Genomic DNA, 14,219 nt, shown 5'->3' on the forward strand with positions numbered 1-14,219 from the left:
TTTGTGAACGAAGCGGTACAAGGTGTCTCTTGTTCCGTTTCAATAGTCCCTGAACAAAACCGCGGACGGACGGTCAGACAGACAGACAGACATGGCGAAACTATAAGGGTTCCGCTTTTGCCATTTTGGCTCCGGAACCCTAAAAACGCATTCAAATCGGTCCACCCATTCAGGAGCAAAATTAGTAGATAAGTAAAGTACACATAATCTTGCTCTTTCATCATAAATTTACTAGCAATTGTTGATGGTAGAATTTGGTAAAGTTTCTGTAAGTAACTTATCGAGGTAGGTATCTACTTTATTATGTTTGTTATATTTTAGTGAAAATTTTGAATCATAACACTGAAAGAGCAATCTAGAACCAAAACCAGTAGAGTACAAAATTGACTGTTTTAAATTCGGGCTACTATTCTCTCTATACAAGTCGGCTAGTAGGTACCTACCATAGTTAACATGTTTAACTATACCTGGGGTTTCGAATGCTTTACTTTTAATTATTTAAATTTGACATCATCTCGGCTTACATACATCTTTCTGCTTGGCACGGGCCTCCTCTTAGAATAATATTTCCACAGTTTTATTATGGCTATTTATATTGTCTTACTGTTTCAAGTGTTTTGTGTGTTTAAAGTATTGTTTAGTTATAAAACAAATTGAAATATTTTACAATAAGTACTAATTTAAATTACAAACCATTATTAAAACTTATTATTTAGTGTTCACAACAATGATTTAATAACGTTGCTGATCTCTCCTGAAGCGAGAACGCATACAAATTTAAATTCTCGTCTCGCCATTACATACCCTGTAGTTCCTAAAATATTGATCTCAGAGTAAAAATGAAGATGAAACTTTGAAGACTTTTATTTGCATTGCACCAAGCTTTTATGTGAGTTCAACCCTTTTTTGAATAAAATCGGATTGAGTTTTCAAACATAACTATTATATATCAAAATAAAGTGTAATTTAAATCAAAAGCAATAAATATCAACTTTGAAGCAAATCAACCCCAAAATAACTCTCTACCCCTTTTTAACTCCTTTAGGGGCTGAATTTCAATAAAATACGAAACACGTCTTCCATCTATTCTGTTAAAGAATGTTTATGCAAGATTTGAAGTAGATAGAGTAGACCAAGGAATCACGCTGTCCCATACAAACTTGTAGAATTTTTAATGTAATTTTATTCGTCAGAAGTAACCAAGTGCTATTCGTCAGATAATAGCGATATGAACCAAAACTGGTTCACCGTATTGTTCACGATTACAATGTTTATAACATTTAATTTGTTTTGTCATTTTTAATGGTTTACGGTTGTTTACTCTAGATATATTTTGTTAGGTATGAGATGTACATAGACTGGGATTACCCATAGCCGTGAGCCTGCCTCATGCATGCAACTGCTTCGAAATACCGGTGGCTCATTAAGCATAATTGCGATCTACATTCCGTAGCCAATATTTCTATTTAATTTGTTAATCTTTAACATAATCCGTAGAACCCGAGTAGGGCTAGGTGGGTCGCTAGTCAAGTGTGTATAATTATTGTAAAACTGGATAATTTGCATAGTGTTGTAATAGATAATCGATAATTCTATTACAATTATCCAGGTGTAATAAAAACAAATAATAAAATAGATCATACACAGTCTTTTAAAATTATAGAAGTACAAGATAGTTAGTATGTAGCATGAAGATAACGCTCTTGTTTATTATAATTTTGATGGCTTAAAATTGAGTGATAAAAGATCCTTAGAGAACAGTGTTGTTCTTCTAGTAGAATGTATAATTTTAATTAAAATGCACAACATGTTCAAAAAAGAGAAAATGGTTATTTTTATAACAATTTTATTGGTCAAAATTAACAATTTTATTTCTAGATACATGAATGAATGACGGGTTTAACAAAACAATGCACATTTTAATGATGATGGTGATGATGCTCAGGCACGACGTGATGGGTGCTGTGCTTGACATCAGCATGGAAACTGCAACAAAATTATTCATCAACATCATCTATCATATACTTTCAGTGCTGGGCACAGGCCTCCTCTCAGAATGAGAGGGCTTTGGCTATAGTTTCTGCGCGAGCCCAGTGCGGATTGGGAACTTCACACACACCATTGGATTGCTTCGCAGTTTTGTGTAGATTTCCCACGATGTTGGCCTTCACCGTAAAGCTTGTGGTAAAATACAAATGTAATTTTAAAGATGAATTCTGTAATATCCTGTAATATGTGTTTGTCATATTAAGGAATACAAATGATGAAATCTTTAGCACAACCCAATTCGTAAATGAAACTCTTAAAGTTTGCAACTTGAATTGGCGTTTGACTGAGTGTATAAGTCATTAGTTTATCGAACCAATGGTTGATGGGGTTTTGAACATCCTTGACTCTGGAGATCATGGACCGGGATCGCAGTGTAGATAAATGACTAATGGATTGACACTGTGTGTACAAATGGTCTTATAAAGGATTTGACAGTTTGTTATCGAAGTGTTTGGAAAAGGTGTCGAGCAGACATCACAGAGTTGAAAAACGTAAAATTTGTACCTACCCAGTGTGCTTGTCGCTGTGGTAGTGCACATTCCTGTCAGAGCCATCGGGCTCGTGAAGGGAGTAGAATCCCGTGACGTGGTCGCCTTCGCGATGCTCATTGTGAGTCTTGTGGTCGCCAGTGTGGTGGTCAGACACTTTGTACTCGAACTTGTATTCTGGATGAGCCTGGGAAAATAAAGAAAATAATTAGGTAATTAAGTGAGCAAGATGTCCATTGGGGCCGAAAAGTTCTCGGATGGAGACCGCGGATCAGCATGCGCAACGTATGACATCCACCAACGAGATACACGGATGTCCTATGGCTGATATGATGATGATGTTGACGTCAGTAGTGATTAACCCTGTTGCATGAATTAAATAGGTATTACTAAAAGTGATGACTCAGAAAGTTAACTTAATAAAAAAAAGTGCCTGGCTGTCTTCTTCGATAAAAGTTGCTGCGGCTTAATTAAAGGATTTTTGTGCAATCTGAATAGCACGGTATGTGGATTTTAGCGGTGTAGCTGATAAGAGCAGGTACCGGATATTGAGGACGAACGTAAAACAACAGTTTATAGGCAATGAATATAAAAGTGCGTAAGTACAGGCATATGTGCGAGCCGTCCACTAATTTTATTGCAATTTACACGCGTACAAGAATAAAATGCTTTATTGTAAGTGAACTTTATTTTTATTTTGGTGCTAGTTTTAAGTTAATAGGTATTATTGTATTATATTCTATTGTACTTTGATTTTTGTATGCTGTTTTGAATAATGATTCTATCTATCTATCTATATAAACAGATGAATAAATTATGTATAATGTTGATAAAACTTACGTAATAATCAACGTGTTTTTTATGGCCATGCTCGTCATGAATGGTCACCTCTTGGGCATGACCATCATGCCGAGAAATGTGCTGCGAGGAGTGAGCATGTTTGTGGTCGTGTTGAGCAGCCACTGTGATTGCCAGAGCAGCGAGGCAAGCCACCTGAGAAAGAAATAGAATTTTGATAACTTTAATGTTTACAAATACGGTTTTCCTAAGTATAAGCTAGCCAAGTTCTTGAGTGATTAGATCAATTTAAAAGGATAGAGCTTTTTGGTTGTTAAACTTTTAGAACTTCACTAAAACAAAAGAAAAATGGGAGGCCTAGCCTCTAATAGGCTCCATAAAAAAACATTATCAGCACAAATAAAAAAAAAAAAATTAAAATTTTAAAAATGTCACCTTGAGAAACATTATTTTTTATATATTAAAGCAGTCTTTAAGACACTGAGTTCAGTTCGTAACTGATATAATTAAAAAAATATACCACGTCTTTTATAATACTGAGAACAATTAGGCCACATTGATTTCATTATTGACAAAAGTCATTAAAACAATTCGATAACCGAATGGGAGAATGTGTAATAATTTTGTAATGCATTTGTTCAGTGAGCTCACGTAAGCTTCCATACATGTTAAAAAAATATAAACCTTCTCAATACTGTATTAACGGTTGTGTACAGTACGCACAATGTTGATGATATCAGTGATCCCTGCAGTTCATGTCTCCAAGAAATATATCTCGGTGTAAGAGCTACCTAAACAAAAAGACGTATACTTATTTATTTAAAACATTGATTAGGTGTTCATAATTGTGAAATTTAAGATAAATCTCAGATTAACTAAAAAGATCCAGATACTGAAATCAGCAAAGTTAAATCGGTAAAACTACGCGACGTCATTGTGCGTACGGTTGCAAGCACACCAGTGCAATCAACCAAACCTGGTTTAAACTTGACAGTTTAGATTTTGTAACTTAAACACTAAATCTAGGTTTATTTTATCCTGTAAGTGGCTTAAGTGTTAATGATCGTCCTGTAAAGCTATTGCATCGTTATCCCTCAATCATATTTTCTGTGAATAAGTAGCACAGGTTACGATTCTATTCAATTTAGAGCCCGTTCCCACTTGCCGGGAGTCGGATCCGTTTCGTGGCGGATGTCGGTTATTTCTATAGATAATCGTGTCGGACAAGTGTGAATAGCTTCATATAAAATAGTTTGTTACTAGAACATCCGATTAAAATCCGGGCCCGACATCCGACAAGTGGGAACAAGCTCTTAAGCCGTAAAATGGACGCCAGCGGGCAGCGGTGCGACGAGCGTTGCCTCTGTTCATTGCGTGTGTGTAACCACGGTATGGGGAGCGTCTCGGCCGCGCAATGAACAGAGAACATGCTCACCATTCCGCCCACTGGAAGGTCTATTTTGCGACCGCAAGATGTCCTTTTAAGTCACACGTCTTTTCAGTTTTATAATACCTATTTCCTCCCTCCTATCCGTATTTTCCTACTTCATTACATTCATTTATTTTGCTAAAACATACCGTTGGTACAAATTTTCATGTCAGTTTTGTATTCGGAATATGCATTCATGACATGAATGCATGCAAAATTTTAATTAATAAAATTAATAAATATCATGGGACACTTGACACCAATTCATTCAAATTATTGCATAGTTTGATGTCATTATTTAAAAAAATATTTAAGCTTGTAGTACTCTCGTTTGGTAACATAAACGGGAAATGGTCGTATATTTCATACTTACTTCCTGGACAGTTCGAAATTACTTCCTGGACACTAGCAACTAGTAGACGTTTTTGATGACGTAATGGCAACATTTCATACCATTTTTGAGAAAAAAACAATATTCAATATTCAAATCCTTAGATGAATGATTGGTCTCGCGCGCTCGCTCGACTAGATACCGCGCTAACTAAAAACAAAACGTTCGTGAATGCGGCAACTCAATATTGTAGTGTGCGTAAGAACGGTGTAAGACAATTTGCAAGGATGCTAGTGTGCGTGACGAATTGTGTTGCCAGCTGCTCTACTGTTACCCGAATTATTGGGAAAATAAATTATTCTGTGGTCTATTAAGTTACTGGTTTTAAAAATGTATCTTGGGAAATACTTAGAAATTAAGAAGTAATTAAGAGTGAATGTATTAATGTTTGTGTATAGGTTAGGCGTAGGTTTATTCTTTAAAAAAATGGTAGGTATGATGTAGGTATATCAATGATCAGGCCTCACTTTTAATTAAAAAATATATATATTTAAGGACATTCAATATTTACAAATTATAACTGAAAATTCATGGACTGAGTCACCAACTAAGAAGTTTTGCGTACTTAACACGTTGCACCTATAGTTAAACCTAATATAATGTACAGGTTAATTAAGACTAAAATAAAAATAATTGTTTACAAAATATACATACATAGGTACATGCATACATACATACTTACATACATACGCTTGAAAAACATAACCCTCCTTCGGGCAGTCGGGTAAAAAGTTAACATTTCAGGAAAATGGGTAGAAATACGAAAATATTTTTTTTCGTTTCCCGTAATACCTAAGTAAATCAGCTGATCGGGCTTTTGACTGGGAAGACGAAAAACATTTTTAATTTTAAGACACATTCACCCCTTAATTAAATAGTGTCGGGTAACAATTTATACACCTTCAGTGTATAATATCACAAAGATAAACATTAAATAATATAGAACTAGGTTATGTATATATAATAATTACGTTGGATACTTAAATAAAATAAGTTATAAAAATTTATTATCATTTAATGTTGATAACAATAAAATTCAGTTTATTAAAATCAACCACGGGGAATTTGATTCTTGTGTACGCGGCAACACAGAATGGCGTTTAGGGTTCATGTTATTTTATTTTGTAATTTCGAAATTATACGATATTTACTGATGGTATGTGATCCCAGTGTCCTTGTTATTTCTTGTAGTATTATTTTTAAACAGTTTCACTGCGAAAACTGGCATTTTACTTCGGTTTATGACCAAAATTTAACAAAAATTCGGGACATGCACATTACGCACAGTTTGCAACGCGACTGACTCGCCTCGGGCTCAGGTACGCCGATTTCGGCGTACTATTTGTTGCGCATTTGACAAGTACGCCGGTGGTATCTAGTCGAGCGAGCGCGCGAGACCAATCATTCATCTAAGTTCAAATCATTGTCATTAAAAATTGTAACATGGGTATACCTAGTGCCATCCACGAAGACGCGTGATTTTGTCAAAATTAGACATTAATGACATTGTAATAAGAGCTACGGTACGCGTCATCGTGAATGACTCTACCTATAAACTTTTCTCACTTTAACTATTCCATAGTGTAACTAAGAGTTCTTACAACTGTGAAAAAATACTAGAAGCACATTGTTTTTACCGATAAAAAACAAAAATCTTGGAGGATGGTCTGCTTCAGATTCCATGCTGTGAAGTGAACATGAGATGTTTAGTGCTTCGTGCCTCTGGTTATAGGTATTACCTAAGTGACGTAGCGACAAAATTAAATGAACCGGGAATGATTTTTAATTGCTTCTTTGTATATTTTCTTTGTAAACTTTATGTTTATTTATTCATATAAATAATGAAACATACGCATATCCATTGGATCATCAGGAGCATAGTTTCAGACAGAGATGATTTGGATATTTTCATATATTTTTCTACAGACATTTTTCATTGTCAAATCGACACATTTTATTGGTGTAACGGCTCAATTGATTATGTTCAAACGTTGTGTGAATGAACTGCTTAACCTGTCTCGTTAATTACGTCCATAACCTGCGCAACTGGAATTGTATTACGTATTCAGTTGTCCTTGGATTTTAAATACGAGCACAATTGAGTACATTGTAGAGCGTAATTTGCATTTTTATGCATTTAATACTCCCACGTGTTTTATTTTAACTTTTAGTTTGACCAGATTAATATTTTGATGTCTCATTAACGTTTGGGTTGTAAAGAAAGATGAAAAGTTGTAATTATTTAATTTTGAGGCAGGTTCTGCATAGTAACATTTTATGTATCGCACAGATTTAGCTGCTTAGGCTGTATTTCATTGCATAGACTTCTGCAAAATAACGGTGGGATCAGTCAATTTAATTATGATTTAATCAGTGGCGTGGCGCAGTAACAACTTAATTGTAAAGTCTAATTTTTCTATATGACGTTAGTAATGCCAAGTATGACCATAGTAAAAGAGGACAAGTAGGTGCACTACACTACGAACAGAAGTACATCGCGCGGCTTAAACGTGTGCGCGCTGGTTGGCGCCGGTACGCATGCACCCGCCGCACGCACACACTGGTAATTTAAGGAGGATTAAGTTTTCTTTAGCTGCGCTGCCGTCGGTGCCGTACGTTTCAATTTTAGAGTTTACTCTTGAAATGTCGACATACTTTTAATCGAATGTCATTTAAAAGTCAAGGTTTCATATTTTTTAATTTCGTCAAATATTCATTACCTGGAATGATTAGAATGAGTATTTTTAAATCACCGATTGTTGTTCTAATAATTGTTTTAATATGTAATGACTAATCGATGAAGTGAAATTACTCCAAGAGAAAGTATTAGTATTGAATATTCGATATTATCGTTTTCGATAAAACGTATTAGGTATAGCTGTTGTTAATTAGTGGTATATAAATGTAGTGTAATAGTTCCGTGCAAGGACACATAAAAAATAACAGATAACTACTTACCTACAAACAATATACCTAGTTATAGTATTATGTGTAGGTAAACATGAGTAGGTAGTATGTATACACTCGCTATCACCACTCCGGCGAATTTAAAAATAATAGTTTTAAATTTAGTATAAGAATAATAATATAACGGCATAGAATCTGTCTGGTTTCTCTAGACACAGGCATTAGACAATTTTAAGTTGACTGTCGTACTAAAATTATTTACCGGTAGGTAATTAATCTAAAATAGACGTCGACAACCCTAAGCGTCCGCGCCGGAGTAGGCAGTTAATTCTCCTAAAGGGTCGGAGTGGACTTACTTCTCTTTTACTATGGTATGACTAAGGTTGTTTAAGCTAACTGCGAGAAGTTACTGTAGAGACGCACTTACTAACCATATTCTTCTTCAAGTGCCACTCCATTACTGAAGGGCGGCAGTCAGCTCCTTGTTTTATTTTCTTATCAAGCGCCAATCTGAACAGTTGCTTGATGGTCTTAATCCCTGTCCACTCCCTGATATTACGGAGCCAAGACATCTTACGTCTAGGTGGTTTCCGCTTCCCGGGCTCATTCGCCATCATGGTAATCTGCAGAAGGGCACATACTAACCTTACGCTTCTTTTACTATCCTGGTTGCCTAAAAAATGTTCCCTCTATTTATTGATCTCATTTCCGTGAAGTATTTTATAATTAGGCCAAGTAAAACATATGTTAATAAATATATGTTGGTATGTAAATTGATGTCTTTAAGTACAGCAGTTACATTTATCGGACTTAGCACACATAGTAAAAAGCCACCAGACATAATAAATGAGAAAATTGCATGCCATTGTGTCAAAACACGTAGCACTCTAAATTGTCCGCAAATTATCTTCTGTATACCATGTTTAAGCAAATAAATGACTAATTACTGATTAATAGGTTTCTCTTTGTCACTTTCAGGGTACGGAATCCAAAAAAAAGACTACTACGGTCTCACTTCAGGGTTAGGATCTGATTTAGAAGTCAGTTGTTAAAATAAGAAAGCTATATTATTTTAGATTTTTTTGATAATTATACTTATTATCTTCTTTGGTTATTTGGGTGTTGTTTGACATCCTATGCTACACAGTTTGTAAGGTTGATTGTAAAAGGATATATCATATATTTAACAATAATAAGTTCATGGTTTAAAGGCAGAATCTCTAAAACAAAAACAACAACGACCGTAAAATAAAGAAATAAAAGATAAAATTAAGAACATTTTTATAATACAGTTTTATTTACAATAAAGAAAAAGAGTAGAAATAATCAACAATAAATCAACAATAATCGAAACAAGGTAGAAAGCATATCACATTTCTGTTAACTTTTGAGCTAATGATGATGATGATGTTCGGGAATTATGTGGTGGGTCTCATGCTTGACATTGGCATGGAATCTGAAACAAGAAAATATGCATTAGAACCTGATAATTTTAAGTAAATAAATGAAACTTGTCAAAAAGTATGGGATAATTCTTATTCCGTGGATTGCCTTTGTCACGTAAAAAAAGATTAGGTGTATCATACGTAAAGGAGAATGCACCTGCATTTTAAACCAGATTAAAAGAACCAAAACAAGTCACAATTGTCCAACAACCATACTTGGGTTTGATACATTATCCCTATCGGTAAAGCAGCGGGAAATTCAATCAAAGTTTAGTTTTAAGTGTGGTTTAATTGTACCAAAGTGTACAGAACTGTCAAATTTAAGCCAGGCTCTTCGCTTTCAACAAGATTCTTTGTATTTGCTGCAAGAGATTATAAGTACGCGTTCACCGTTATACAGCTTCCAAGGACGACGATTTCGTTTATTATAGGTATCGTCAAATATATCTATTGATTATTACATTATTAGGTACTTAGTGTAATTTTAGTGTGTCCTAAATATGTTAGAAATTCTTTTGTTAACAGAGTTTGCAAAATGTATAATTTCAGTTTTTCTGAAGTTGATATATTTAACACATGTCTCCAAGAGTTTACGTCCCTAGTTAGGGATCAAATTGTTACTTAGTTATTATATATGTTACACATTCGCATGTTCATGTTAGTTTTCTGCCTATATAGGTATCCATAGTCTTTTAAAGTAATGTCACATTTTTAAATTATTACTTTACTTTATTAATTATTACTTTATTCCTAAGGTTAGTAATATGTAATATTAATCTGTGGTAATTTTACTGGTTGGTGTATTAGCTAAGTTTTTATTTGTAATCAGCCATATTGTACCGTTTGTACCCAAATAAACATTAAAATATTAAATATTTTTCCACGTGGCTTTAAACTCAGAAACTCACCCAGAGTGATGATCGCTTTGGTATTCTACGTGTCTGACGGAACCGTCGGGCTCGTGCAGAGAGTAAGACCCCTTGACGACGTCTCCGTCGCGGTGTTCCTCCTGAGCTTTATGGTCGCCGGTGTGGTCATCGTCTACTTTGTACCCGAACTCGTATTTGGGGGGAGTCTAGAAAAAAACCATTAAATTGTAGGAATTACCAAAAAGTAGCCAAAAAATTAGGGCCAAGTGGTCTAGTCGCGTAGGATGCACTGGTTACTTATTATCTATTATTGGTAGAACTAAAAAAGTAGGTCAGTCCGTAGTCGACCAAATAGTAAGTAAGACTAGGTGCACACGGGTGACATTTTGTCATGGTGTCAGTGTCACCGTGACAAAGTATATCATGTAGGTGATGGTAATGATCGAACCAAAAAAAAACCTTTTTTCCAAAAAAAAATCTTTCTTTTTTTCTTAAAGTGTCACCCGTGCACACTTAGTCTTTGTACAAGGGATATTTTTTATTTGTTCATAAAGGCAACATTACAGGAGCTTACAAAATGCATAAGCTAGCGGTGAAATATTAAATTGTCTTTCTTGAGATTATAATTCAAGCAAGTTTAACATGCACTGGTTACCAGTGTACAAACTAGGATGAAAACGCTTGCATTTCTGTGTTTGCGAATGATAAATCATATTTGGCAGCAAGCAAAGATAAACAAATTAAGCCCAAACCAAAACTCTCAAAGTGGTAAGGTACGTTTCAATAGACACAGTAACATTAAATGATACTTGTTGTCTGGCTCCGTTGAATGAATGGTGTCTGTACTCACGTAGTAGTCAACATGCTTGTGGCCGTGTTTGTCGGTGATGACCACTTCCTCGGCGTGGCCGTCGTGTTTTTTGACGTACTGCGAGGAAGTCGCGTGTCCGTGCTTGTGGCCATGCTGTGCGGAAGCCACCGCGATGAGGGCAAACACACAGACGATCTGAAAGTCAAGTTAGCAACACAGAGTCTTTATTAACTAACCGACAACCATGGTTCATTTTCCTACTTATTTCAGCTCTATGTGCTTTATTGTATTGTAAACATTGCAGTGGATTTGTAAATAGGTATGCTGAACCAATATCAAATATCAAAATGTCGAGGTAAATAAACATATCGAGTAAGAGAACACGTTCCATGTCATGAGAAGCGATGATCCATACAATGAGCTGGTAAGGGTTGGACACCGAAAAATCTAAGATTGGGTGCACATGTGCCTTTGAGAGTGCTCCTATCTCTGACGATTCGATTTCATCATTTTGCGTTTGAATATGTTTTTGAGATTTATCAGGCTTAATACTATAAATACCAGGCATTAAATTGCACTTTATCAATCAGATATTTACACTGAAAAATAATTTTATTACATTTTTAATTAACGTTTTCGGGCTAATATTTTTTAACCATACCTACGTGCATTGTTATCAAATTCACACATGCACATCAAATTTTAAATCAATCCGACTACTTTGAGTGGGCGAATTTCAAATTTCACTTGTTAAAAAACTGGCAGCTAACTTCAATACTTATATTTACAAGCATAGAAGAAACATTGTAAGTAAATAATACTATGATACACCGATATAATCTCACAAATCTTTTGCACACACACACACACACACACACACAGAAACATCACGCCTGTATTCCCAAATGGGGTAGGCAGAGCACATACGAAACGTTACCGTTACCGTTATATTTATTATAATTTTTTAGTATATTAAATATTTTGCACTTCTGTTATTTTCGATTGAATTGATGTTACCTTCAGATTCATCGTTTTAATTTTTTCAGTAGATATCCTTATGAAACGAAGTTCAGCTGTGTACTGATGCATGTCCATTAAACCAGCTTCTTTTATAATACCCGTAATAACCGGGGGCAATTTAATTTCACTCCATTATTGGTTCAAGAATTCGACGTTTAGTACAAGCACTAAATACACATTCTTAATAATTTCGTAAGTCAAAATTTGCAAGCCTAATTTACATACCCACATTATTTAGCTCAGTGTTACATTGTATTGCGCTTTAGGTGTCAACTACTTTTTTTTATTAATAAACTTGTAAGAGACGGTAATTAATTACACGCTATTTCAGAGGTATAATAATTGCGCTTGAGACGAAATTGCTGTCACCTCTTGTCTTGACAATGTTTGTAGAAGTTACTTATCTTTATTGTTGCAGTACTTATTCCCTTTATTCGTCGTAGCTACGGTCTGAATTTTCGCTGCATAATTTTTTAAATTATCATAAATTATTTTATTTCAACGAAAATTTTTTTTTTCATGCTCATGAGAAGTTTTGCTTTTTTTTATAAAATAACAAACAAAATGCAGAAGATAGTTTAAGTTTTACAATTTCACTGTTTTTAAAATTTTCTTAAAATACTTAGGTACTGATTTTGCTGAGTAAGCCTGTTATGATTAAGTCTATTACTAATTTTATTGCCATACCACATACACACGCACGTGCACTCAGCATGGAATGCTGAGGACCTGGGTTCGATTTCCAGCGCTGGTCTCTTTTTCTGGTTTTTCTGTGTATCCATGTCTCAGTTTGTATTTTCGATATGGTTTTACGGAATGACCGTAAAAGTAACAAATTAGGAGTTGAAATAAAAAATACTAGAAGACTCCAAATAACCAATCACAATACATAATTATGATATAATTAATATAATGACCCGGATAACTCACGTCTTAAATCGAGTTTAGCTCGACATGTTTCGGGCTAATCCGTAGCCCTTCGTCTTCGGAGCAACGCGACTCAGCGGCTGCTGCAACACGCGCACTGCGCGCCGCCGCTCTGCTCGCGCGACTACCCGACGAAACTGACACCGGCACACAACTACCCGCGTTTTCATCATCATTACAACTGTCAAATGTAGGGTAGCACACAACACTAACAACATCGCTCTGTAAAGGTACGTTCACACACACCGATGACGCAGCACGAGTATTTAACACCGTTTTCCAACTCGGAGGTACCGTCCAACCACAATCCCGGTTGAAATTCGGCCGACGACTAATCTCGATGGCTTCACGCACTTTCCGCGGAATGAAAAATTTCTCTACAAAATACGTCTCGATCGCATTCACGTTAAAATCTCAATTTGTATGCAAAGACGAACAGCGCCTCTAGCGGAACGTTTGCGATGTTCGTGTTTCCATACAAATTGAGATTTTAACGCGAACGCGATCGAGACGTATTTTGTAACGAAAACTTACACTAAGGGCACTGAAAATGATTTATTTAGAATAAGATCTTTATCATCGTCGCTGGCATAATACACGTCCTACATCCGAGTAGAGGCATTCTTTTGAATTTGAGGATTAGACCCGTAATTCTCACTTGGGCCTAGTGCATACCTACTTATTTATAGATTTTGTTTTGGAGAAGGAAGCGTGAAACCTTATTTGCCATACAAGGGGCTTTGACTGTTCTGTTGATGCCTAGCGTATTTTTATAACAAACGAAAAATTTAAGCTTTTTACTAGCTTTTTACTTCATTTCATTTTATTATTGGTCAATACAAAATTTTGCAAATGTGTCATAAATATGTTGATTGGATGACAATACAAGTACAGTCAACAAAAAAGTTTGGATTAAAAATTAAATTCTTAGCAAAACTTATTACAAGCCTATAAGTAACTTGGATTATAATGCAAGTACAGACAGCAAAAAGCGTGTATTAAAAATGAAATTTTTGACAAAAGAATATTTCGCAAATCTGTTGAATGTAACACCAATATCAGATTCCATAAACAACCCAAAATAA

The 14,219-nt window shown here is 35.2% G+C and overlaps 1 protein-coding gene across 1 annotated transcript; it reads right to left on the reverse strand.

The window, feature by feature from the left end:
* Window positions 1-1,831: 1,831 nt before the first annotated feature.
* LOC141433720 (uncharacterized) lies at window positions 1,832-12,302 on the reverse strand. The gene is made up of 9 exons (XM_074095814.1): window positions 12,205-12,302; window positions 11,227-11,382; window positions 10,416-10,582; window positions 9,456-9,518; window positions 8,862-8,871; window positions 8,494-8,685; window positions 3,378-3,530; window positions 2,558-2,724; window positions 1,832-1,986 (listed from the first exon to the last, which is right to left on the reverse strand). Exons 1-9 carry the CDS (start codon window positions 12,280-12,282, stop codon window positions 1,920-1,922), a joined length of 1,053 nt encoding a protein of 350 aa, XP_073951915.1. The 5' UTR covers window positions 12,283-12,302; the 3' UTR covers window positions 1,832-1,919.
* Window positions 12,303-14,219: the final 1,917 nt, after the last annotated feature.

Source organism: Choristoneura fumiferana, chromosome 12 (genome assembly GCF_025370935.1).
Source record: "Choristoneura fumiferana chromosome 12, NRCan_CFum_1, whole genome shotgun sequence".
In the NCBI taxonomy this organism is placed as follows: domain Eukaryota; kingdom Metazoa; phylum Arthropoda; class Insecta; order Lepidoptera; family Tortricidae; genus Choristoneura; species Choristoneura fumiferana.

Bases quoted from the DNA above. Each gene is read 5' to 3' on its own strand.
- LOC141433720 (XM_074095814.1), bottom strand. From the start codon at position 12,282: ATGGACATGCATCAGTACACAGCTGAACTTCGTTTCATAAGGATATCT. The intron at 3,531-8,493 runs GTTAGTAAGTGC...TTTCTTTCTCAG, and splicing joins GGCACTTGAAGAAGAATATG to GTGGCTTGCCTCGCTGCTCT. The intron at 1,987-2,557 runs GTAGGTACAAAT...ATTTTGTTGCAG, and splicing joins CACAGCGACAAGCACACTGG to TTTCCATGCTGATGTCAAGC.